This window comes from Mustela nivalis (genome assembly GCF_964662115.1).
Source record: "Mustela nivalis genome assembly, chromosome: X".
Taxonomy (NCBI): domain Eukaryota; kingdom Metazoa; phylum Chordata; class Mammalia; order Carnivora; family Mustelidae; genus Mustela; species Mustela nivalis.
The window spans coordinates 38,690,266-38,717,962 of NC_139040.1; the positions used below are offsets into that span (position 1 = coordinate 38,690,266).

The window sequence follows — 27,697 nt, forward strand, 5'->3', positions numbered from 1 at the left end:
ATTGATACTGTATGGATTTTGGTTAAGTTCCTTTCCCTTTCTGGGTATCAGCATCTCCATACTAAATGGGATGAGATCCTAATTCTTGTTCAGCTTTCTTTTTATGCAGTTCCATGATCAGATGGTTCTTGATTACACTCTGATATGATTATCTAGACTTCCAATGAAGGCACTGCTGTGCCTGACCACTGGCTTCTCAGTGTGCATATTCATTCATTCATTTCTCCATTCATTCAGCATTTACTGAACTCCCACTATATACTAGGCACTGTACTTAAGTGCAGGTGATTTGGTGGGGAATAGGACACAGGACTTGTCCTCAAGGAGCACAATCTATTGAGGGGTATAGACACAAACAAGCAATCTAGCAGATTCTGTGAGGTGGGGGCAATCATGGAAGGCTCTCTTGAGGAGATGACATCTTTGTAAAATATTTTTTATTTTTTAAAATTTTTAGAGAGAGACAGAGAGAGAGCATGTGTGAGTGAGCAAGTGAAGGGGGGGGTGAGAGCTAGAGTAGAGGGAGTGAGAGAATCTTAAGCAGTCTCCACACCCAGTGTGGAGCCCAGTGTGAGGTTCAATGCAGGGCTTGATCTCATGACCCTGAGGTCATGAACTGAATTGAAATCAAGAATCAGACACTTAACTGACTGAAACATCCAAGCATCCCTGGAGGAGCTACTATCTTTATTGGATCCTGAATGATAAATAGGAGCTAACCTGGAGACCAGAGACATGTACAAAGGCCCTGGGGCAGGATGTTAAAAGAAAGTAAAGCAAGTTTGGAAGATGGTAGACCAATTGGGAGCCTGTGGCAACACTCTAGGGAGACATGAGGAAGACCTGGCTGAAGACCACGAGGATAGAGAGAAATGAATAGGTTTGGGTTATATTTTGGAGGTGGAACTGACAGTCCTTGCTAGTGGATTGGATGCAGAAGATGAGGGAAGAGAGGTCGTGGAGAACGTTTGGGTTTCTGGTTCAGTCAACTTTGTGGATAGACTGTGATTTGCTAAGTTAGTTCCATTAACTCAAGGGGAAGAAACTGGTTTTGGGAATAGGGTTGAGGAGAAGATGATGAGTTCAGCTTTGGTCTTACTGAGTTTGGAATGGCATATCCAGATGGAGAGGCCTAGTCAGTCATTAGCTATCAGGATCTGGCACATGAGAAGAGCAATTGGGGCTGGAGGTTCAGACTGGAGAGTCATTAATATGTAGAGGAAGTTCCTTTAGGAGAATGAGCAGACACTGAAGAGCTGAGTGCCCAGGAGAGCCAAGACACCAACGCTAAGTAAGGGGGGGGGCAATGCTCTCATAGATGTGGGGTGCTGGCATACATGCTCATTCATTCCTGGGCACACATCCCTGCTCCAAAGAGAGTTTCTCCATGTTATCTGTGCATCTCCCCCTTAAATTTCAGAGAAGGAACATTAAAAGTACTCAATTGTAACTTCTCCATTTTATCATAAATGATACGTAAAGAGGAATGGGAACGGATATTTTCATGCTACCTGCCAGGAGCTCATTAACTCACTTAAATTCCTACAATAAGCCTCACGAGAGCTATTATTTCTCAGAGCTGTAGAGACTCAGCGGTTAAGTCACTTGCCCAAGGTCACCTAGCTATTATGTGGCAATAAGGAGATTGGACTCCAGATCTGTCGGACTCCAGATCCAGCATTCTGATACCAGGAAAGTCTGCAAATGTTCCCTTTCCTCCTCTGCTTCATAGATATCATTTGCATCCCCTAACATAATGCTTTGCTTTCCATTAAAATACAAATCCCCTTGGGGAGAAGTAAAGCTCTAAGTTGTTGTCAGTCATGTATGCCTCAGTGGCAATGAGTTTCAGATTCTTCTGTAGGCATAAATTTTAATTTGATTGGAGAAGGACACTGGAAACTTCAGGGAGGGATAAAAAGACAAAAGACCTCTCCGTCTCCTAACTAGTCTGAGGTGTGTGCTTTTAAGAGTCTTCGATGCTATTTTTGCGCATGGGTACCTCAGTAGTCTCCCCTTCTCTGCGGCTTTGCTTTCCATGGCTTCGGTAACCTGCAGTCAACTATGGTACTGAAGCAGATGATCCCCCTTCTGACCTATTCACTAGCAGCCTAACGGCTACATCACAACACCTCCATCTTTCCCCTCGTTTTACCTCATCACGTAGGCATTGTATCAGCTCACCTCATTTCATTTCATTTCACCCCATTAACATAACTTTTTTTTTTAACAGCAAAGTGTTAATAGTTGTTCTATTTTATTATTATTGTCAATCTTGTGGCTGGTTTACAAACTTAACTTTATCCCAAGTATGTATGTGTAGGAAAAACAATAGTGTGTATATATGTATATAGGTTTTGGTACCATCTGTGGTTTCAAGCAACCACTTTGGACGTCTTGGAACACATACCCATGAACAAGGAGGGACTACTGTCTTTTATATGCGGAGCCATTACCGGGTCTGTTACCCCAGTGATGTGGGGCCAGAGCTGTGGGTGTGGTCTGATCTAAGGTGACCCGAAACTGCATCCTAACCCCAATGCCGTGTGGTCAGCGGGAGTCAGCCAGCCTGGGGTTCAGTAGGGTGCTGCAGTTCCTGGCCTCAGGCTCAAGTCCCAGCTCAGTCTCTTGAGAATTCCACCCTGCTGCGCATATTTAAAATCCCTAGCAGATGGAGGCAAGAGAGCTTGTTGGAAAGACTTGGAGGAGTCCCTTCTGCCCTGTCTGGGTCTATTTGCCAAAATAAATGGCATGTATCAGGGCAGGGCATTGGTCCAAACCCATTGAAATTCTGCTAGCAGTCCAAACAGTGCTGGTGTTTCAGATTGGTTCTGTGAAATGATCAGAGTTAGGAAGACAGAAATGATGTGTGAGCATCTGGCTGCCGCAGCCTACTGATGGGGATAGTCCCAGGGGCGGGCCTGGGGTAAGGGGGAGCAGCCTCAAGGACCCCCTAGGACATCTGCCACTGGCGAGCTGGGAAAGAGCCACACACTGGCAGCAGGCAGTCTGGTTGGAGTCTCGTACTGTTTTCCTCACTAGCTCTGGGAACTGAACAAGTCCTTCTCCTTCTCTCGGCCTCTTCCCCCACCTCCACCCCCATGTATAAAACAGAACCTAGATGAAATGGTCTCCAAGGGCCCTTTCTGCTCGAACATTCTGTGACTTCTCTGACACTGGTTTGATTTCTTTTTATTTGTATTGAGAGAGAGGTCCACCTACCCACCTGCTTATCTGCAGCTGCTGTGTTCTTACACTGACCTCTGCTGGCCATTATGAAAAGTGCCACCGATCGCTACTTCGCAGCAGCCCCCCCCCCCCCCCCCCCCCCCCCCCCCCCCGCCCAAAGCAGTTCATCATTTATTTAGGGTTAAGCTTCAGCAGTAGAGTGAGCACAGAGACAGGAACCCTGTGCCTTGGAGACGAGCGAGAAAGAACATGCATCTGGAAGCGCAGAGCAAGCATATCTAGAGATGGCTGACAAAACATCCCAGAAAACAAACGTTGTCTCTAACTTCTTGTAGTCATCTTCATCTGTTCCCAGTGCTCTGAGCCACTGTAGGGTGACACTGCAGTGGGGAGGAAGAGTTCTTGTCTCTTAGCCTATGACTGCAGGCTCTAGAAGGGCCTGGCACCCCACTGAGGAGACAGTTCTAGGCTCCTGGTACCTCAGAGGCCTCGAGACATCCCGCATGCCGTTTCTGGCCCTTAGGTAGGCCTGAGAGCTTCCTAGCTGAGGCCAGCCCAGAAGCTCTACCTCAGAGGTAAGCATACCCCTGAGGGGGGCCATTTCAGAAACCCCTTTGGAAAAAGAATTAGCATCCAAAGAATCTACAAGTCCTTTCAGAGACTCACTTTAAGCTCTCTGTGGCAAATTCAGCATGGCAGGCCCTCTAAGAGAAAGGGAGCCGGCCAGGGAATCCTGTCTTTTCTGGATGGAATCAGATTTCCTGTTGAGTCCAGTTCTAGAATCGCCTCATTCCTACGTCTCCTTAGTTACTCTTGCTGAGCATGTGCTCACAGAGGCAAGAGACCAGAGTTGGAGCATGCCAGCCAGGCCTTCCCTGCTCAGGCCCCGGTGATGCGAGCAAGATGGGAATTGGGCCACACCACAATCCACTCTTCTTGGTGCAATGGTTTATTGTGCTCTCCGCCTCCCATCCCTTGATGTGAGAAAACTTTGGGGAGGCCTCAGATTTGGGTCAAGCTTGCAGTGCCCTGCCTGCCTTGTCTCTGCTAGTAATAACCTGGCCTCAGCAAGCCCATCCTGGGTCCTGTCCTCCCACCAACCACTCCCCTCCTCCCCCAACAGCTGCTTCTTATCTGTCTCCCTTGTCCCAGCCTCAGGCAGGCTGCCCTGGCCTCCGGCTAACACACACATGTTCTGAATGCTCACTGATGAGTTTCAGCCTCAAAATGCTGCCTTCCTCCCATCCATCCCCTATCTCCAAACCTCTGAGGGTTCCCTGTGAGCTCCTCTATCAAGTCTTCAACTCTCCTTCCTTGCTTTCCAGGCCCACCTCAGTTGGGGCCCCCTTTCTTTCCAGCGTGGGCCATGACTCTCCCCAACCATGGACAGAACGTAAGCATTTCCCAGGCCTTCCATGGCCAACACTTTCTTTGTGCTCCTGGACCACTTAGGCTCTGTTCCAGACTTGTGCTGTTTGCTCTGGTTTTATGGCTTACCTTTTAGACTTCTTTGTTAACCCTCAACACTCCAGCATTGTATTTTTATAAGTATATAAAATATACAATATTTTATATAAAATATACTTTTATTTTTATAATTGGTCTTCTTTTTAGTATTGGTTTTGTTTTTTTTCTTCTTTTTTGGTCTTTTTCTTTTTCTTTTACCATATATTCAAGAGTAATAAATAATAGAATCATTACATAGAAAATTCCAACAATGGGAGATAAAAGCATAAAAAGTGAAAGTTCTCTTCCTGCTCCATCATTCCCAGAAAGAAGCCCATTAAGCACTACACAGCCTAGCACCTTTTGAAAGTTATACGTTGGGCGTTGGAGAAGGTTGAGTGGTGCGTGGTCACCCCAGAAAATTGCATCTCCTTGGGAAGAACCTCTTTGTACTTCCTTAGATGAGGAGTCAGTCTTTGGGCGGCCTGACACCGGAAATTTTACTCTAAAGGCCCCACATAGCTGGTGGCCACTTGCATCTCCAGTACGTGATTCTAACCACTGCCTAAAGCATCTGTCCTTTTTCCAGCCTTTTAAAAAGTAACCTTTGCGGGTGAATATTAAGGAGCCTGTCTAATGGGCTTTTCTGAGTTTTTCACAGATCTGAGGAAATTGCAGATTTCAGTCTGAAAAAGGACCAAGAGGTGGAGATGGGAAGCTGGGTCTACCAGGTAGAGACCTGGTAGGGTGTTGTGTTCTCTGAGAGGTAATGCTCATTACTAATGGTTTTTATCTTTCTGCCAAGAATATTCAGTACCTACTGGGATTTGTTCTAAATGATAGACTAGCCCACCTGTGTTGCACCCACTGGGGTTAATTCTCTGTCTCTGTTAGCTTGAAAATGTCAGCCTGAACTCTCATGCTTAATTGTTACAGGCATTTTATAGCTAATGCATTCAAAATCCTCAAGGTGCTCCCTCTTGCTATCATAATTGATGTTTTGTGCATAGTCTCAGGCTTCTTGAATTTTACACATTCAACACTCTACAGATGGTGGGTTGAAGGGTAAGAAGAAGAAATAGAGGAAAAATAAACAGTGTGTGTGTGTGTGTGTGTTTTCCCTGTAAGCATCTGTTTCCAGTTGCAGTGATGGGGCCCTGGGATCTGCATATGAAGATGAGCTTTTGCAGGTTGACCAGCCCAAAGATCCTCTCTGGATCTTTGTCCCCTCTCTGGATCTCCCGAGGCAATGTTCTTTAGGCCTAGCCATTTCCAGACTTCACAGCAAGTACGGGATTGGCCATTTGAATGTGAGATATAAAATGTCACGATGCTCTCCAGTGTTCTGTTCTTTCACTATTTTGACAATCTGATGGATGGCCTGGCACTAACCAGGAAGAGGATAATATTATCCTGCCTGGATAACTAAGAAGTACAAAGTTGAAGGATCTTGGTGCACATGAATCTTATTAAATGTGCTTATAAAATATGTTCTATCCAAATAAGCTTAGCGGCCCTGAAAATAGCCTTTTCTGACCCATGTCTGGAACTTTGTCATGCTTCACAGATCTCTAAGCCAAAATTACTTAGTGAAGTAATGACAGTGTTCTCTGTGCATGGGAAAATTGGAAGTGTTGATGTTGAGTCCCCTGTTGGCTAACTGCACCCCTTCTCTCCATCATAGGGGCGACCAGGACCAATTGGAATTCAGGGTCCAGCGGGCCCTCAAGGATTTGCTGGCCCTAGTGGTTTAGCAGGGTTGAAAGGAGAAAGGGGTTCCCCAGGCCCCCTGGGACCATATGGACCAAAAGGAGATAAGGTAAAAACACCAGAGCTTGGTTTTTCTTTGAGTATGGACTACATGTATGAAGGTAAAAGGTTCTAAATCTCATTTATGGAAATAATACTAATAAAAAAAAAAGCTGCTAGAAAAGTGGGCTTGCTGGGCTGGGATTTCAGGTGGGGTTCAATGTGGGCGTGGGTCAGAAGTTCAATCAGCTGGGCAGGAGAGGACAGGAATCCAATCAAGGAGACTGGGAAGCAAAGCATCAGTCAGAATGCTGGGAAGAAATCTGGGCCACAAAGGTAGGGAAAGACACTCCAGAAAGGAGGTTGATCATGTCATGGCAGCTGGCTGAGTTTAGCAGCTTAGTTTATATTCCCTGCAGACTTTAATCACCTCCCATTCACCCCACTGGTAAAGGAGGTATTCCCACCCCAGGGTTCTGGGGATGGCAGAAGATAATGACCCCTGACGCCAGATGGAAGAGATTGACATCAGGTTTATTAGTCACCTATATTCACAGTAAAAAGTAGAAAGACACCACACACCACACAGGACCACAAAATGGTGGGTGGAGGTGTACTCTAGAACAGAATAAACCAGAAGGGGCAGTGGGAGGCAACACTGAATAATTCACTGAGCCATCAGGGACTGAAACCCACGACTCAGGAATAAGCAGGAGCTGCACCTTCTCTGTTTCATAAGGAGGACCGTTTGCCTAGGAGATCTTATCTGTGGGAGCAGAGGAGATATGGGGGACTTGGGACTAGGCCTTTAGAGGCCCTCCTGGTTTTCCCAGATGTCAAAATAGCACGTTATACTGAACCGTTATTTTCAGTCTGGCACCATATTGCTTAAAATAAAAACTGGTCTCAGAACACAGACATATTTAAGACCTTGAGTACAGGCAAGTGATTATCCAGACCTGGAGGAGGGAGCAAGGTGATGTAATGTGGAGAGGGAAGTGCACAACACTTTTCAGCTTAGGTCACAAATCACATGGAAGAACCCACTTAATCTAGTGGAGATCAATTAGAGTGTCTCTTACCTTCTTTTTCCCACTCCTTGTTTTAGGGTCCCATGGGAGTTCCTGGCTTTCTCGGCATCAATGGGATTCCAGTGAGTATGTGCACAGAGGCATTTTTTAATATCACTTCTAGGTCGCCTTGGCCTTCACCACATCCTGTTTCAAGTGTCGAGATGCACACGATCGGGTTTGAAGCAAAGTGTTTGCACACACTTTCCCAGGGACTGAGTTACAGGTAGCACTCAGTCAGGTGTCTGGAACACGAACAGGCATAACCCTCAATATCTTAGCCAAGAAGAGTTAGGTCTTGTGGTTGAGGGGAGATTCAACCGGGGATGATATGTGGAGACACACATCAGAGCACATGCATACTGCACACATCAGAGCACATGCACATATATTATAAGAAAATTAAGGGGAAAAAAAGGAATAGTAAGAGGATACATGAATTAGACAGAAAAATACTTGGTGGTATCTCAATACATTTCATTCCAGTAATTTGTTCTCTACAGCCTTGTCTCATTCCAGAGTGAATTTCCCTTTAGTTTTTGCAGAGTGGCTGTTCCAAAGATCATGCAGAGACAGCCTCTTCCCTTTATCCTGAGGACCGGGATTTGCTGGATATAAGTGAGGAATTTGGAGCTTACAGGCATCTCTTTTTCCCATTTTATCTGATCCAACCCTTTGGGTGCTCCGTTCACCCTGTATTCTTATTTATCCCACCACTGGAGAGTCCATGAATAACATTTTGCCAGTGTTGATTAACATTTTACCAGCCTTTAAAATACAGTATTTTGCAACTTGCTGCTGTCACTTTTTAGTTCTGCTTTTTGTCACGTGTCTATATATATCAAATCTGTAGCCTGGGCTGTGTTTATCTATGGCAGTGGTTTTCAGCCTTGTTACGGAGAAGACCCAAAGGTTTGTGTGGAAGTTTGGTGTATGGATCAGGGAAAAGTAGAGCTTCTTTGTTTGAGGGAGGTTTTAGAGCCTGTTTTTATCCTTCCAACAACCTCTAAGGCATTTTTCTGAACCATATCTAAGCACAGTTTGGCAAATTCTGGACTTAACAGCTTCTAGAGTTATACTGCATTATCATCTAGTATCAAGGAAGGGGGCTTAAATCTCTTTGTGCCAGTCTCTAGGCATTTCTTGTGCACCTGCTGGATGTTGTCATTTTACTACAGGGATACAGAAAAAGCATATGAATCTACCCTCAGATTTTCATCTGGGGGTGCCTGGATGGCTTAATCAGTTAAGGATCTGCCTTTGGCTCAGGTCATTATCCCAGGGTCCTGGGATCGAGACCTGCATCAAGATCTCTGCTCGGCAGGGAGTTCGCTTCTCCCTTTCCCTCTGTTCCCTCCCTGCTTGTGTGCTCTCTCTCTCATTCTCTCTCTCTCTTTCAAATAAATAAACAAAATCTTAAAAAAAGATATTATCATCTGATCCATTTTCTTTCCAGACCTAGTATACAGTTGTGAAGCTGGAAGACAGAAGTCTCGTTTCCTTCCATTTGTTATCTGTATCAACAAATTGGCCAACAAAATTCTGCATTTTATCCAACTGCAGAGTCTGCAAAATGCCCAGAAATGGGCCAGCAGGGAAATAAGTGTATGGGGTTGGCTGTTCTTTTATGACATCCTCTGGCATTTTACCCTGGCTGTGTTCCTATCAGCACTTTATCCAGGATCCAGTTCAGATTGTGTGTCTTCTGGGAGCCAGGGGTAAGGAAAATGAGAAAGCTGGAGAGCACCTCTTCCATTCCTTTTGGGGAGCTGAGTGGGGGAAGTTGGAGCCTGCAGCAGCACTGAGCCCGTCCTCCTGTCGTCTCTTTTTAATGGAGGCTGGAAGGAAGAGAGTCCTGTGACACTGAGGCTGGTCCAGTTCTGAAGTGAGACATGCCCCAGAGGCCAACATGACCCTTCTGCCTTTAGCATGTGGCGAGGAGTGCCCTAGTGCTCGCAGGAATTGATCACTTCTCTCTGGGGCTTCACTGCTTGGGAGAATGAAGTACGGTGTCCAGATTCCTCCAAATAAATGTACTACCCCTGATGGAAGTTCCCATTCCCTGGGCCCTTCCCTTGACCAAAGATTGTCTGTGTTTGTTTTTGACTATCAATTGCTTTAGCCTCAGGCCCCAAGGCTCTCTCACTCCATTAAATTATTCTCCCTTGTTCTTTCCCTCTCTTCCAGTGGTTCAAGATGTATTTGTTGGGTACCTTCTGCTTGCTGCTTACCTCTCCCTTCCATCTCCAATCTAGGAGTCCTTGGTATCTCCTTATTACATGTGGCCCACGGTATTTATTAGTTGTCTTGTGTGATGGTCTTACCTAGCTTTCTTGAAAGTGCAGAGTACATCTCCTACTCTACTCGCAGTCCCCAGAGATCCTGGGGCTAAATTCACCACATGCTAGGAATGCTAGAAATATCTGTGGGACTGACTCCAACCTCTAGTGCCCACAAAAGCAATGGTTGTCAGACTGGCAGGACTCCCTCAGACACAGGAAGACTAATTATTTTGCTCTACTTTCGGCAGCTGAAACCAACAGCTTTCCCAACACATCTTACTAAACTGGATCACTGCACAAATCTGATTCCCCACTTAATGTTGGCTGATCGCTAACATATGTATCACTGGTTTGGGTCCCAAAACTCCATCGTGGCTGCCATGTAGGTAGTTTCAACATGAGTGAGCAAATAATCATTTTATGAATCATTCAAGTCTGTGCACCAAGGGGCACAGCAACCAGTTGGGAGAATGAACAAACAAGCATTCATCAAGATAGTCAACATTAGAATAATGTAGACTCAGGGCAGTAGGCTTGTGGTTTTTCATGATATCACAGCTGTGCACTGGGGATGTGGGCACCCACAAGAAATGCATGTTTATCAACTGTTTTCGTTCCCATCAGTTGGAAGCAGAAGTTTTCAAGTTGTCCTTTGCAATGTATGTTTAGCTTTTCTCCTGGAGTTAATCTCAAATATTTCCCTTCCTAGAGACTCGTAAATGAACACACCAGATTTATATCTTCAAAGTGGACACAGACCTCACCAAATGGAAAATTTTCCCTTTGAAATCTGGGCCTGGAGGAGTGTTGCTTTTCTGGATTACAGCCCATTTACTCTGTGTGTTTGGTGCCTTGTGGTTGTATAGAATCGTGGTGTCCTCCCTCCAAGAGCTACATTCTCATTGAGAGCTGGCCCACACATATGTAAAATCATTAGCTAAAACCAGAAGGGGCCAAGTGCCCGAAATGCTGTGGTACTACTGAGAATTAAAAAAAGGAGCTAGAAGTTCAGCCCAGTGACATATCTCGTTGACTTACCTAGGAGAAGAAGGCTTCCTTCACTGAGCTCCTACTTAGTAAACTTAGCCTCATTTAATTGTAATCGTAATGAACTTTTTGTTATTGTAATGAACTTTTCAGTTCATTTTGATGTTGACAACAACCCTAGCAGGTAGTATTACTCATCTCCATTTTTACGAATGAAGAAACTGAGATTCAAGATGGGGAGAGGCAAAGCTGGGATTGGAACACAAGTCTGGCTGACTCAGAGCATGCTTTAGCTGGCATCTCATGGTATCAGCTGGACAAGACAGGGCTGACAGATCTAAGTCAAATGCCAGAGAATTCAGCTAAGGTAGGAAGGAATGAACAGGTACCCCCTGGAATAATGCAGGTGGAAGATACTAGGCATGCAGGCAAGGGGCTCCTGGGTGGCTCAGTCGGTTGAATGTCTGACTCTTGATTTCAGCTCAGATCATGATCTTGGGGTGGTGAGATGGAGCCCCACATTGGGCTCGACACTCAGTACAGAGTCTGCTTGAGATTCTCTCTCTCCCTCTGCCCCTGTCCCCACTCGTGCTCTCTTTCTAAAATAAATAAATAAAATATTTTTTTAAAAAAAGGAATTCAGGCAAGAAAACCACAGGGTTGGGGCCCAAGTTAAAAAAAAAAATGTGGATACCAACGGGTAAAAGGCCAGGTAGAGGTTTTGGTGTCAAACAGAACCAAGGCCCCAGGAGTGAGGCAGGTGCCTAGTACTGAGCCAGTCTATTGTCTTTGTCTTAACTCATCCCTGTTATCCAGCTGAGCGATAACGCCTAGCGCGTTTGCCTGGGATATTTTAAAGTGGTGATCAGGATTCCAGGAAGAAATAGACACTCTACCTGAAAGGGTTAACTGAACTGAGTGGCGTGAAGGATATATTTAAAGGATGTAAGCATGATTCAGAGGAACAGCAATGGATTGCCAAGCAACTAACACAAGAGCTTTGGCTGTCCCTAGGCCCAAAGATGAAAGAAAGAATGGTGATACTGGAACTAGATACTGGTCAGATCTGGAGCCATGGAGTAGGGGCTGCTCAATGAAGACTTGTAGATAAATGTAGTCATTGTCAGAAATATGGCCAGGGAGGGATTGCATGGGGGAAATAAACAACCTGTGTTCTTTCTGCTCCTGCTCTTTGATCATCTGCCTGTGTCTCTCAGGAGACACAAGGAAAGGGAGCCTCAGCAGCACTGTCCATAAAGGTCAGCCTCCGAAAGCACAGATCTGGGGAAGGTGGAGCATAGATCTTCAGGGCGAACAAGAATAGCTGTTTCCTTCTGGAATAAAATGTTGACAACTTAGTAAGCTGTTCCCGGTTTAGTTCACTCTAGACTTACACTTTTATATCAATAGACTATCTCCTACCACCATAATAAGAATGAAAATGCATCAAAATTCTATGGCACATTTTCCTAATAAGAATTTGACAAAAGCTTATTTCCCCCAATAATGCAAAAGATTGAGTTTCGAATGTGTGGCACGCTTTCCTCAAATTATTAAATATCCGTGGCTGGCTTTAAAACATGCACGTGGCGGGGGGTAGGAGTCAACTTTGTATGGACCTGTCCAGATTTCTGGGCTTTCACGTCATCTCTTTGCTCCATACCCAGCACATAACCCACTCTTGATGACAGATTTTAAAAGATCTGTTTGCACCGTAAAAGTGGACTCTGTGCACCATGGAAGCTCAACTTCAATTATGTGAATGATTGCTAATTCTCCTGGCAAAACAATGGTCTCAGTAGCAAGTATGGAGAAGAAGTGAAGACACAGGGGTGGTGCCGTGGAAACTGCTTCTGCTCTGTTGACCAATAGTCAGCATCCTTTCCTAGGCAGAGCCATATTTTTAAAAAGCCCCAGGCTTTCCCAATACAAAGAGCCACACCAGGCTGCCTAGGTTCTGGTCTATTCTGAGGAAGTCCCAAGGCCTGGCGTGATTCCCTGATGGTAACCCTTCAGTGGCCAGCCAGCTAAGTCCTATCTTAGTACATCTTTGTACCCTGGGAAGATGAAGTTGCACCCCATTGTGTATCCCATCTTGATCCCTTTGGTTTCAGCACGGGTCTGATTAAAACATCGGTCCTTCGGGGGGGGGTGTCCCCCTGCGCTGTCACCAGCTCCATACACCTGAGTGTGGAGGAAAGCTCTAAGAGAATGGTTCTCACAGGGCAAAGGGAGTAGACAAGGAGCCAGAGGTGGGCAGCATACTTAGTTTTTCTTCCTGGGGAGCTGGTGAGGGTTGGTCGGAGTCCTGTGGCTGATGTGATCCCTTCTTTTCTCTTGGAACAGGGCCACCCCGGACAGCCAGGGCCCAGGGGCCCACCTGGCCTGGATGGCTGTAATGGCACTCAAGGAGCTGTTGGATATCCAGGCCCTCAGGGCTATCCTGGGCTTCTCGGACCACCCGTATGTTGCCGAATTTTTGTCCGTTATTTCAAATGGTGCTTTTTGCCTTTCCCTGCTTTTATGGAGACCTCGTTAAGCATCTGCATCTAAAGAATACTAGTTGCGGAAGAGGCACACATGTTCCACTTCTCAGAGGGTTTTTTTTCCCTCTTTTTCAAATGATGATTTTAGAGCTGGCAAGACTGTGAAGAGCCTCCAGTACATTTCAGAGCAAAGTACACACTTGGGCTATTTGATTTGTTCCCACATGAGATGACACTGGAAAATGCAGTATTTGGAAGGCTTACATGAGATCATGGGAGCACTGATGATGACCCAAAGGGCTTGGTAGGCTTGGTCTAAACTAGTGATTCTTTTTTTTTTTTTTTTAACATGGGAATGTACTGATTTAATATTCATACTTCAGCATCTCAATTAAACATATTTACATTAATATATTTTTATAGGTGGAAAACATTCCCTCAAATGTACTATTTTTTAAAAAAATTTTTTAATTTTTATTTTTTATAAACATATAATATATTTTTATCCCCAGGGGTACAGGTCTGTGAATCACCAGGTTTACACACTTCACAGCACTCACCAAAGCACATACCCTCCCCAATGTCCATAACCCCACCCCCTTCTCCCAACCCCCCTCCCCCCAGCAACCCTCAGTTTGTTTTGTGAGATTAAGAGTCACTTATTAAACCAGTGATTCTTGACCAGGGATGATTTCCCACCCCAAGGAACATTTGACAGTTACTAGTGACATTTTTGTTTGTCACCACTCAGAGTACACTACTAGCACAAGACAGCTTTCCTCCAACATCAAGGACTCCTCTGTCCCAAAAGTGTCTGTACTGAGAAAGAATTGAGAAATCCTACTCTACACTGACATAGTTTGCCCCCTTCCCCCTCCCCACCCAACCCATAACCCTTGGTTCCAGGATTGATAGAGCATTTTTTTAGATCCTACTGTCACCACTTTTATTTAATTCTATTCATCCAGATAGGGATCCAATATCTGGATCTAAAGGATCTCTAATAGATACAGTGCCCTTGCAAGGTTGTTTTTACAAACAAGTAGGAAGAGAAAAATAACAATTCAAGCCGTTATCAATTTTATTTGAAATAATCTAAGCTGCTAAGGGTACTCAGGTGATAGATTTAGCTAGAAATCATACTGTTATACAGATTCTGTGGCTACATGAATTAATTGGCTTTTTTTTCCCAGTATGTCTTATTCCAAGGGCTATCCCACATTCTTTTTTTGTTATTATTAAAGTATAATTGACATATAACATTATATTAGTTTCAGGCATACAACATAATGATTTGATATTTGTATACATTGCAAAATGATCGCCACACTAAGTCTAGTTACCATCTGTCACCATACAGAGTGGCAATCTTTTTTTTCTTATGGTGAGAACCTTAGGTCTCCTCTCTTAACAACTATATAATACTATTTACCCTAGGGGTACCTAGCTGGCTCAATCAGCAGAAAATGCAACTCAACTCATAATCTCAGGGTTTGAGCCCCACATTAGGTATAGAGATTACATAAAAATGAAATCCTTAAAAATACATTATTTACTATAGTCACCATGCTGTACGTGGCATCCCCATGACTTCCTTATTTTGTAACTAGAAGTTTCTGCCTCTTGATTCCCTTCACCCATTTTGCCCATCCCCTTCCCAGTCTCCCCTCTGGCAACCACCAATCTGTTCTCTCTGTCCCAAAGATTTGTTTTGTTTTGCTTGTTCATTTATTTTGGTTTTACTTTTGATTCCACACATCAGTGAAATCATATAGTATTTTTCTTTCTCTGTCTGACTTATTTCATTTAGCATAATGCCCTCAAGCCCCATCCATGTTGTCGCAAATGGCAGGATTTCCTTCTTTTTTAATGGCTGAGTAGTATTCCAGTGTGTGTGTGTGTGTGTGTGTGTGTGTGTGTGACATCATCTTTATCTATTCATCCATCAATAGACACTTAGTTTATTTCCATACCGGGATATTTATACCAAGAAAACAAAAACACTAATTCAAAAAAAGATATATGCCCCCTATGTTCATTGAAGCATTATTTAGTTAGTATTTATTGGAAGAGCATCACCAGTGCCTTCGGTGACAAAGTTGTGGGTGTGGGTATCTGCATAAGAGAGACAGACAAAACACAGGTCTCATGTCGGCATAAAGGACTTGATATCTAAAGACCGAACCAAAATGCAGCGGGTGTTGGGGGGGTGGGTGGTGGTGGAGAAAGATGTATTACCTACGTAGTATGAGCTTGTTTGGGTCACAAAGGGCTCCAAACACTGCCATGGCAACAGAAGAGGAGAGCAAATCACATCTGTGTTAAGAGAATGGAAATCCAGCAAAGTGAGGAAATGCTGCCCCCAAGAGGGAGACAAGAAATCTTGAGGTAATAAACATTCCGACAGCATAAAGGACAAGGGTAAAACCTAATCCTGTCCCTAAGCCTCCCATTAAGCCTAAATAGGAACTTGGGCGTAGATTTTATTAAGCTGAACCCTTTCTAACCCTGCTGAATTGCTAGTGGGTATTCTGTCAAGCTTCTTTGATGAAAGGAGCAGCCATAAGAATAAGGGGAAACAGGAAACATTAGGAAAGAAGGTGCTTTGGGGACCCACTGATTCTTCTATCACACCTATGATCTGTGAACTCAAGGAATCCATAATTCAGCCAACTCTTCAGTCCCCGAAGCTTACTCCTATCTCTAATACTAATCCTGACTTCTCCTTAGATATAGGGACATTGATTTTCCCCACGAAGACAAATTTTAGCAGATGTTAGCCAGCGTCTGCCACTGAGACGAACCTGGTAGTCAGGTTCAGTGTACTTTGACCTGTCTTCCGTGTTAACACCTCTTAGACAGGCCTTGAAGCTGAGGTTTTGTGGTAGAAGCACAAGATGGCGATGGTTTTGTAGACATCTTTTAACCCGGAGGATCACAAACTGGCCTGTGTGACCCATGACTGCAGCTTGGTTTGATATTTTTAAAGGTTTGTGTGGAATGAGAGAAGCAGAATACAGGACAGAGCCCAGAGAAGGCCCACAAAGCTTAAATTCTTTACTATCTGCCTCTTTACCGATCTTCTCTAAGCTTAGTCGTAGCTGGGGGCCGTGTCAGTGACATAGCTGTGAGGGGTAGAGCAGATGAGCGGGAGGCTTCCCAGTGAGCCGTGTGTTATATGTGGATGTTCCGGTCAGTGTTCTGAACAGAGTCAAAGTCCCCTACTTCCTTTACAGACTCCTGACTTGGGAGTTGGGGAGACAGCCATATAACTTTGAGACTCAGCACCCATTTGGGGGATGTTCTTTGCCCCTTAGCACAGCCATAGAATAAACCACATGGTTCCAGGCTCTCGACATTGGGTCCTCTATGTGATCAGATCATACTGTTTAAAACTCTGTATGTGTGCATGCATTTCTTCACAAGTGTTTCTTATTTTACTCAGGGGCTTCCTGGGCAGAAAGGCTCTAAAGGCGAACCTGTCTTTGACCAAGGTACTTTCAAAGGAATGAAGGTAAGAGCCTCTGAGGCAGGCAGCTAAGTAGGCTGGCTATAAGTTGAGTTCCCTGGGACTGGGCCCAGCTCCAACAAGACCGTTCTGAGAACTAGCATCTGTGTCTCTATTGGAGCAGACTAAGCTAGACTTAAAAGGGATCTGGAGCTTTTTGGTGGTGGAAACACTGGCAGAAATGTTTGCAGCCATACTGTCAAAGAGATTTGCTTTATAGGATCTACACCCAAAATAAGAGACAGATCAGTAAACAGTTTGCATGGGTATCATTTTCTTTGACAAGCCAAGACATTTCCTGGAGGCAGATACCTTTTGTTTACCCTATAATCCTTGATGTCTGCATACCTTGGTATGAAGCCATGTTATGTCTCTGCCCATCTCAACATGGCCACTGGCCCAGGATGCTGGCTCCACCGTTTTCTGTACCTGCACGCCAACCTGTTACCCTCACCAGGCCCCTGACTGTCTGCAAAAATTGCCCATCAACTCTGCAGCTGGCTGGAAACCTCCATCACTTCCTAGAATTGACCAGAATCTTCTGTATTCTTGTGACTGTACTCTTGGTATATGCTACCTGGAAACTCTGGTGCCCAAATGATTGACCCTACTCCCTTGCAGAGTGGGAGGTGAGCTTGGTATTATTCCCTTGGTAGCAGATGGTAATCGATGTGCCCAGCATCTGAAGGGAAGGTGCACACACGTTCACTCAGCTGAGGTTGGCACCTCTCTGTCTTCCATCCATGCACAGAACCAGAAACACTGCAAATCCATTTGGAAGGTGGTGATTGGGGTGGGTGACTAAGAACCGGAGAAGGTACAGGGTTTGGGCTCTTGGCTTAGAAGTCATGGCCAAAGGTTGAATGGTAGGCTTGGAAGGGAGCTCATGATTATCGGATTCGTGTTGCTCATTTTACAGGTAGAAAAACCGAGGTACACTGGGGCTATGTGACTTGCTTAGACTCACATAGCCCATTTACCAGAGAGCTAAAATCCAGGCAGTGCTCTTTCCATGCAGCAGAGAGCTGATTTTTTTTTTTTTTTACCATAAGCCAAACGGGTAAGACTAGCAGGTGTCAAAATATAGCCATTGTCATAGCAAGCATTGATTAAACGGCTTTGCCAAAAATCACAGAGACCCTGGACCCCGTGGAACACATCAATTTCCACAATATGGTTATATTACAGATTCATACAGTGACTTAAGATGCTGCAAAGTAATTAAAACGTAATCAGAGACTGTATGCTCTGTTGATTCTCCCTTGAAATGTCTGATTTGCATTGTATACGTATGGGCACAGATTCTCTGGGGATGAAGGCACACGGGAAGGTAGCTTTGCTCTCTTCCAAAAAGAGCAGGAGAATCACCAGCCCACAGAAGCAGTTTCTAATTGATAAATTCCTAGCAAAGGTGAAAATTAATTACTCCAAGTAAAATATAAAATCCTGTTCAACCAAGGCTATAATATGTGTCTTCTGGAGTCCGGATTTTTCTTGGGAAAAAAAAAAAGTAAATGGTTGAATATGCCCAATTCATGCATTATTTAAAACACAAGACCTTGACTGGAGACCTTAGGAGATCCAAGCCATCAGCAATGTATTTTTCTGCTCTTGAAGCGTAGGTCCGTTATCTACAAAATAATAGTGCAGGCTTAATTAATCTCTTCCGTGTCCCACCTTTGTCTGTTTCTCAGGGGGAGCCTGGGCTGCCTGGACTGGATGGAATCACTGTAAGTTGTTGTTTCTGGGTGGAGTGCTCAATGTTTGGTCGGCAGTCACTGCGGGTCCCTTTGCATTCTTTTTTACCATGGCATTCGAAGGTCTTTGTAGACATTCTCAAGGAATATCCAGGCAATTGAGGTAGAATGGGTCATGCAGTTTGAGTGAACACTCTGGAAAATTGCAATCCTTTTAAAATGTCACACCTAACGTTTTCCAGGTGATAAAGTTCTGAGAGAGTCGGCTGTCCCCTTCAAGTAACACAGGGAGCAGCCTTCCAGACCCTTAGGCCAGGGACATGCATACTCCCTGTGATGCATTAAGAAAGAATTTCACCTTTTGTTCAACAAGCATCTACTAACTGTTCTCTGTGTGTTCAGAATGCTGAGGGTTAAAACAAAAAAAAGTGGAACACTCTTCTGTGAAAGCTATTCTGTCTAGAAATTCGTTTTAGGGACTCTTAATAATTGGGAGTCCATGTGAGGCCATGAGTTGTATTAGTAAGAACTTTCTGGGGCGCCTGAGTGGCTCAGTTGGTTAAGTGGCTACCTTCAGCTCAGGTCATGGTCCCAGGGTCCTGGGATCGAGTCCTGCATCGGGCTCCCGGCTCAGTGGGGAGTCTTCTTCCCCACCCCTGCCCCTCCTTCTACTCATGCTCTCCCTCTCTCATATAAATAAAATCTTAAAAGAAATAAGAACTTTCGGGGCACCTGGGTGGATCAGTGGGTTAAAGCCTCTGCCTTTGGCTCAGGTCATGATCCCAGGGTCCTGGAATCGAGCCCCGCATCAGGCTCTCTGCTCAGCGGGGAGCCTGCTTCCTGCTCTCTCTCTCTGCCTGCCTCTCTGCCTACTTGTGATCTCTGTCTGTCAAATAAATAAATAAAATCTTAAAAAAAAAATAAGAACTTTCTCTTTCCTTGAATTGCCACGTCATCATTGCTTTCCTTTGAAGTGGCCTCGTAAAAGCCCTTTCTTTCTTCTTTGCTATGTTGGGGTTCCTGCCTTTCTTCTTTCATTCCAGAACCACCACTGAGCTCCTACTAGCCTCAAGGTGCTATGAGTGATCCCCAAGACAGTGCAGACAGGGTCTCTGTCCTCCCCCAACCCCCTCCGAAACACACACCAAGATGTGAAAAACTAGTAGGACCGTGGCATAAAAATTTCTCACCAGCTTGGAAGAAGAGATGCTGTCTGCCTAAAGATACATCATGGGAGACTTTATATCTAAGATGGAGAAGGTAGCCTCTGAGAACTATGGGTGATGTTTGGACTGGCCTGCATTGGGAAGAAGTTTCTAAACAGAGAGAGCGGTGTGGGAAGATGTAGGCAAGAAACAGGATGTGTGTAAACACACTCAGGAGCAGAGGTGAGTGAAGACTGAGGACGTATGGGTCAAAGCAGGATTCTGTTTCCTTAGGACCCTCTGAACCCTTACTTTCTCGTGACTTTGCTTAGCCTCTCCATCACTTACCTATCACCTCGTTACCACCCTTCATTTTTATCGGGCCATCTATTTCCCCATACCATCTTTCTCTTAGATGTTTATCGTCTTGCTTGTAATACTGTCATTAACCACCCAGTTTCAGATAGTTTCTCATTTCCCATCTGCATTTCTCTTTGACCCACGGAAATGTGCGTTGTTTAATTTCCCGATATTTGGCAGCTTCCCAGTTATCTTTATATGGTTGATTTCTACTTTGATCTCAGTGCAGTTTGAGTGAACACTCTGGAAAATTTCAATCCTTTTAAATCGGTTGAGGTTTTTCTCGTGGCTCAGCATACAAAACTGTCTTGTTGAGTGTGCCATATGTTCTTAAAGAGAATGTGTTCAGCTGCTCTGGGGTATAATGATCTAAAAAATGTCCATCAGTTCCAGGTAGTTGACAGTGTTGTTTATATCTTCTGTGTTCCTACTGATCTTTTAAATCTAGTTCTAGTAATTACTGAGGGAGGGATGTTAAAATTCTCCAACTATACTTGCAGATTTGTTTCGCTTCATCAGATTGTGTTCATGTCGAAGATTGTTACGTGTTCTTGATGAACTCACTTAGTTTATCATGACAAAATTACCCCCTATTCATTTCTGGTAATGTTCTTTGTCCCAAAGTCTACTTTATTTGATGTTAATGTAAGATTTTTTTTTTTTTGCTTTCTTTTGAAGTTTTTGTTTTTTACATCACTTTAATGTAAAAAATGTTCAAATATAGAGCAACAGGGAGTGAATTTTGCTGTGAACACCCATACTATTAATGTTTTACTGTACTTGCTTTATCCCACTTCTATCCATCTATCCATCTCTATCCATCCATCAATCCATCTTATGGTTGATGCATTTCAAAGTAAATTGCAGACGATATTGCTCTTATCTCTAAATACTACAGCATGCCTATCATTAGCTAGACTCCAATATGTCTTTGCAGTTTTTCTTTTTATGTCAAAGTTAAAACAAAATAAACAAATCCTAAATGGTACATTTGCTGAGGTTTGACAAAGATGTATGCCTGTGTAAACCAAACCCATTTAAGGTATAGAACATTCTCTTCACCTCAGAAAGTTCCCTTCTGTCCCTTCCCAGTCAGTCCCTGTCCCCACCCAAAGGAAACCACTGTCCTGATTTCTCTCCATCATAGTTCAGTTTTTCCCATTCTAGAACTTTATATAAAGAAAATAGTATAATATGTAGCCTTTGGGGGTCTGACTTCTTTTACTTAGCACAATGCTTTTGAGATTCACCCACACTGTAACATATCAGTAGGTTGTTACTTTTCATTGGTGAGTATTTATTCCACTGTATAGATGATTCAGTTATTTATCAGTCCTCACATCAATGGATACCTGGGACATTTCCAGTTGTTCACTACTATAAATAAATTTGCTATGAACATTCTTGTGTAACTATTGTGGATGCATATTTCCAATTTTCTTGAGAAACTGTCTTTTTTTTCTCACTTTCATAAAAACTTGCCTCTCTAGGGTCCACCAGGCACACCTGGTTCCCCAGGAGCTGTAGGACCCATGGGACCACCAGGATTGCAAGTAAGACCAATGTAAATCAACCATGTGATCACAGTATTCCCATGAATGCTTCACCCACCAGGCCATGCATTAAATACAAGTTTGTGTAGGCTCTCATAGTGGAAAGGGCAACCTCCATTCTTGGAGGATTCAAGTGATGCATGCTCTTGTAAGGAACAGTTGTCTTTATCAGAGACCTTCTGGCTCTGCACCCGGGGACAGCAGCTGCCTGTTGCTGTCATTTCCACCTTCCATGCCCTCACCCATGACAGACCCTGCTAATTAATCACACCATCCCTGAGCACAGAAGTAGCTTCGAAATCCTTCTCCACACCCCACCTTGGGCAGAGCTACCTACCTACCTACCTATCTTTTCGGATACCAAACCTATTTGCCCTCACCAGTATAGAAAGAACATAGCCAGTTATCCCCATGTGGTTCTGGGAAAGACCAGTTTCCAGAATGTTCTCTCTCCGGTGCATGCAATCTCACCACTGATTACTTTGGTTTAGCTTTCCCCAAGACCACTATTTTTTTAAATGTCCAGGCTACTGGGAGGAATGATGCATGAGTCTTCCCCACCTTAGCACGAACGTGGTTATCAGTGCAACGTGGGAGATTTCTAAGGAGATTTTTTTAAAAGGGCGGGGAGCACTATGGGAGAGAGAGCTAGGATCTGCTGCGCTAAAGCCAGAATATATTGAGGGAGTGGGAGACTCATTTCCGGTGACTCTCCACATACCCAGGTTCTTTTTGTCTGAAACTAACAAGTGCTCCTTCCTTTCATTTTTAATATAGGGTCCTCCAGGCCCCCCAGGCTTCCCTGGTCCTGATGTGAGTATACATTTTCTTGGGGCATGTGGCCTCCTACCGCTAAGTGTTCTGGTTTCCCCCAGAGAGACTCTGGTTTGCTTAAACACACTTTCTGGCAAAAGACTGCATTCTAATTTAAGTTCTTGGAGCTTGTTTAGTAATTGATTTTGTTTTTCCTCCCTGCAATGCTGTGCCCCAGGGGAATATGGGGTTAGGTTTCCAAGGAGAGAAAGGAGTTAAGGTAAATAGATTTTGGAAAATACAATCTGCATTCCATATGCTCCCAGTACTATCTGTAGCTGCACACATGTGCCTGCTTGGTTTAAGGGGAATTGGATCTTTGCCTCGGGAAATGAGCACTTCCCATTCCACGTGGGTCCCGTGGTGGGATTCCAGGAGGGGCTGCGAGCACACATGTCACACGTCGGCTCCTGGGGTCCTTTTTCTTCCAAATACTGTAGTCTCCCTGCCTCTGACCTGTGAAGCGTGCATGGCTTAGAAACACATTCGGTTGAAATTGCTTCCCTCCTCCTCCCACCGGGGTATTCCCCTGATGTTCTGTATATCGTGTCACCTTCCCTTTCCTTTTCTTTGCGTCTCCTCTTCCCGCCATCCCTCCTTTTCCTCCTCTTTCTTCTCCTCCTGTCTCTCTCTGCCCTCTCAAGCTCTCACCATTCTTTTCTACATCCCTTCCCTCACTCCCCTGTTTCTGTCTGCATAAGCCATAGAGTGATTTTGGGAAGCTTGAGGGAGCCTGGGAGCTTGGCCTCTTCACCCCTCACGGCTGCCTTTTGTAGATCACACTGCCTCCAAGGAGCAAATCCAACCTCCAGTGTTCTAACTCAGACTTCACTGCCTCTGCTTATGCTCTTGGCAAGGACTGGACCAATTAGAGTCTGATCGCCATTGCCAAGAGGTGGCCATTTTCCTTGCTCAAAGGCCTTTTCTCTCTCTCTCTCTCTCTCTCTCTCTCTCTTCTAAATACCCTTTGATGCATGACCCTGGCAACCACGAACCTGTGGTTTCTTTCCCTTCATCCATCTGGCTTTTTCCCTCTGGTACAAAATGCATTTGGCCAGGCTTATAATTCTTCCTACCCCTTTGGTACTGAGAGTTTTGTTTCCTCGGTGAGGCAAGGGTGAGGGTAAAGAGACCAAAGGAGTGGACAGTCTATTTGTGAATGACATCCAGAGGACAAACCTTTCTGCTTTGCTTAACATCCCCTTTGATCTTACAGGGGGATGTTGGCCTCCCAGGCCCTGCAGGACCGCCACCATCTACTGGGGAGCTGGAATTTATGGGATTTCCCAAAGGGAAAAAAGGATCCAAGGTAGTGAACATTTAAGCCTAAGAAATGCTAACCATCCTTTTCCTATTAATACCAAAGTTCAACTCTAATAACCAGACTCTACTGGAAGAAAAGAGGGTTCTGGGTCATGCTTTTTTGTTTGGAAGTGATGGTAAAACCTTTGTGTTATCCCCTGTGGAAAACTTTCTAAAAAGTCTTTGTTTGCATGTGAGGATATGAGTGTGCCTGGACTTCTGAGCATTTGTTTAAGTAATATTTTCTGTGGTTTGGTTTCTCAAATTCAATTACCAAGATGCTAAATAACTTAAAACAAATGTTAAGTACTTGTGCTTTTTGTCCCTCCTAACTCCCAACGCTCTCAATACTTACCTTGTCCCCAAAGTGCTGTGACAGGACACAAAGGGTATACTGGTTACTTTACCTTTTTAAAGAAGTTATTGCCTGTAAAACTTGACCCCACAAATCAGGTATACTGTCACCAAGTGGCAGTAGATTCCCTAATTCGCCTGATATGAACTACTGTGGCTGAAGCTGTGGACCTGTTTAACTGAGATACGTTATAATCTCTATTTTGTTGTGAGTGAGTGTAAATCTGGTAATTTTCAAATGCCTGTATGCTGTTAGGGTGATAGATACCTTTCAGTATCCTGCATTCCCTTCCATTGTAGGGTTCCCTTAAGTTTTGTGATTCTGTGCCTATGGTCAAGGGACCCAGGTGGGGGAAGGTGTTTACTCCCATTTCTTTAATTTTGTCTTTGTGGAAGCAATAGCTCCAGGCCCTCTTCAGGTTTACAGAAAGTAATCATTAATTTGGAAACAGTTTGGGAGCATATGAAAGATTACCTGTCTCCCTGATCATTCCCAGACCTTAAGGACCCCTTCCGAGACACAACTAGGTAAATTAGCATATTGGGGAAAAACAGATTACAGTGTTACAGGTTCCCATTCAAACTGTAATTGTTACTCTTTTCCCCAAACTGTTGCTTTCTTTGCAGCCTGAAATTTGCAACAGGGAATCATGCTGAATGGCTCCTGTCTCTAGAAAGAGAGCAGCTATCTGATCATCTTTTCCATCTCCCAATTAGCTTCAACATTTGAGATTCTGTTTTAGACAGTTTTCATTCCCTGCCATGGGTCTTGGTCCTTCCCATATTACAGGGGCTCCCCAAACTGATATTCTGGTACAGCTATTAGTTGGGGATCCTGGGTAATTTATACTATCTGACACCCTCTTTGTTACCCACTGCTGAGCTCAAGCAACTCATGGGATCCATATCCTTTATGTTCACTGTTTCCTGCTGCTACTCACTAATCTTTGGTTCATTTTCCAGGGTGAACCAGGGCTTCCAGGTTTCCCAGGAACAAGTGGCCCTCCGGGTCTCCCAGTAAGTCTCCCCATTTGGTCAACATGTATTCAAAGACCTGCTTGGACAAAAGCGATAGCAATAGAAAGCTAACAGGAAGCTAACCTCTTCCTGTGATTATTGGAGAGCATTCTACCATCTTCTTTATTAGAAGGCCTTTAAGGAAATGTTCTTGTTTCTCAAACCCACGGGGACATTAGCCTGGTTCTCCCCAGGCTATATATCTAAGCAGTTATCAGCTCAAGTTGTAAATTGAAAACAGACCTAGGCTTGACTTCTGATTTCACCAATTTCTAGCTATGTGACCTTGGACAAGGTTCTCAACCTTCTTGAGTTCCAGCTTCCCTCAAAAAAAGAAAAAAAAAAAGGAGGGGGGATGATAATGGCATAGTTATGAGGATTAAATGAGATAATATACACGGAAAGAATTCATATGTGCCTGACATGTATTAGTTGTTCAGTAAATGGTAGTTAATCTTAGTAATCCTGTCTTCACTCTCCTATCTGCCCTTGTATCTTACTGTCTTTCCCTCAACATGTAACTTTTGAGGGTGCCTAGGTCCCAGGAAGGTGGGTCTAGACATTCTGCTGCACCACAGTAAATAACAGCTAAAGAAGTAAAAGTTCTTGTCCTTGAAGAGCATTCATTCTAACGGGGGAGTGAGGCAAGGAGACACAATAAACAAGCAAACAAATGAATCAAGAACAGGTTGATATTGTAAGAAGAGAAACACAAAAAGTTAAAGAAAGGCTAAGGTGATGGAGTGTGGAGTGAGAATGGGGGTGAGCTACTTTGGGCAGAGCAGTCACAAAGGGCCTCTCTGAGGAAGTGCACATTATGAAGAAGCAAGTCCTGTGAGGATCAGGAAGAGCTTTTTTGGCCTAAGGAACAGCAAGTGCCAAGACCCTTTTGAGCAACCCAACAAGAAAACAAGCAGGTGGAACAAGGGCCAGATCATGGAGCCCTCTGTAGGTCAAATGTGGCTTTTTTGTTAAATAGAATGGGAAGCCATCAGAAGGCTCTAGCTTGCATTTTTATTAAAGATTTATTTACTTATTTTAAAGAGAGAGAGAGCACGAGAGGGGGCAGGGGCAGAGGGGGAGAGAGAGAATCTCAAGCAGACTCCCTGCTGAGTGTGCAGTCCAAAGTGGGGCTGGATCTCAAGGCTCTGAGATCATGACCTGAGCCAAAATGCAGAGTCCGACGCCTCACGGACTAAGCCACCCAGGGGCCCCTCTAACCTGCTTTTTTAAGATAACTCTGGCAAGGGTTGGGGGTGGGGTGTGGAGGATGAGAGGAGGCTGAGGCAGCAAACAGAAGCTACTACATCAGCCCAGGGGAGAGATGAGGTCAGTTTGGACTATGGTAATAGCAGTGAAAATAAGAGACAAATGCGTGGAGTGAAAACGTAAAAAAAAAAAAAAAAAAATGTATACTTGTTATTATGGAGCATTTTAAACAAATGCCAAGAAAAAAGAATGGCATAATGATCCTGCTGCGTATTCATCATTTAGCTTTGACATTTAGCTACTAAGGCAAGCTGAAGCAAATAACAGACTTATTTCAACATAGAAGAATTCAGTATTTCTAGGAGATAAGAACTTATTTTTTTAATTTGACAGACAGAGATCACAAGTAGGCAGAGAGGCAGGCAGAGAGAGAGGAGGGGAAGTGGGCTCCCTGCTGAGCAGAGAGCCCGATGTGGGGCTCCATCCCAGCACCCTGGGATCATGACCTGAGCTGAAGGCAGAGGCTTCCACTGAGCCACCCAGGCGCCCCGGAGATAAGAACTTTTTAAAAGCATAGTTATGGGGTACCTGGGTGGCTCCGTTAAGTGTCTGATTCTTGGTGTCAGCTCAGGGTCAGGATCGCAGGGTCGCAATCTCAGGGTTGTGAGATTGAGCCCCATCCTCGCTCCCCCTTTCCCAGTTCGGGAAATTCCCTAGTTGTATAGGTGGGTCTAGCCATCTCCACTGGCTCAGCTGAAGCCCTGGGGAGCCTGCTTGGGATGGGGCGGGGGGGAGAAGCTTGGACAGAGGGCAGCTGCGTGGTGATCTGCCTCTTGGGCAGCCATGCCTCTGAGGACCCGTGCCCAAAGCGGCCATCCCTGGGCCACGGGGCTGACATCCCCAGGCTCCACACTAGCATTCACAGCATGCCTACTCCCTTTACCACCCGCTTTACCTCTACCTCAGTGACTACGTCATCCCCCCATCCTCTTATTCCTGGCCATGTGACTGAAGGTGAATTTTTGCAGAGCCACTAATGTCCTTGAACCAAAAATAGCAGGAGACCAGGACCCTAGCCAGCAGACCTAGGAGCAGCTAAGCCAGTGCTCTAATGAGGCCATCTTGGACATGGGTGAGAAGGGGTTTGGGAGCAGTGGACACAGGACAGACTGCTCCTGGCAAGGACAGACTGTGACACGGTGGGGTCCCAGGACATCTTGCTAGAACTACTTGGTCAGCAGGGCCCTGTATGGTGCCTCCCTGCACTGGGGGACAAGCTGCACCTACATACCAGTATCTTGCCAAGTCATGTCTGTCTAATTGGCTTTAACTGCCCCCCCCAACACACACACAAAGAAGTTTCTTTGATTTTTTTTTCCTTTTTAAACTTTTTAGTGTTTTATACACACACACACACACACACACACACACACACACACACACACACACACACACGGTAGCAAAAGCTCTCCGGGAAAGCAAGAGTCCGGAGACAGAAAGGTCTGCTTTTTATTTTTTTAAATTTTTAAA

At 44.6% G+C, this 27,697-nt stretch overlaps 1 protein-coding gene across 3 annotated transcripts in view; it reads left to right on the forward strand.

Annotated features, from left to right (window-relative positions):
* Positions 1-27,697, forward strand: part of COL4A6 (collagen type IV alpha 6 chain) — a 271,016-nt gene that overhangs the window by 202,651 nt on the left and 40,668 nt on the right. For all 3 annotated transcript variants that reach the window (XM_082717346.1, XM_082717348.1, XM_082717347.1), the window contains exons 4-13: positions 6,320-6,454; positions 7,493-7,537; positions 13,070-13,186; positions 16,655-16,723; positions 18,412-18,447; positions 21,410-21,472; positions 22,250-22,285; positions 22,464-22,505; positions 23,502-23,594; positions 24,905-24,958. In XM_082717346.1, coding sequence (XP_082573472.1) covers positions 6,320-6,454; positions 7,493-7,537; positions 13,070-13,186; positions 16,655-16,723; positions 18,412-18,447; positions 21,410-21,472; positions 22,250-22,285; positions 22,464-22,505; positions 23,502-23,594; positions 24,905-24,958 — 690 coding nt within the window. The remainder of the gene's footprint in view (positions 1-6,319; positions 6,455-7,492; positions 7,538-13,069; positions 13,187-16,654; positions 16,724-18,411; positions 18,448-21,409; positions 21,473-22,249; positions 22,286-22,463; positions 22,506-23,501; positions 23,595-24,904; positions 24,959-27,697) is intronic.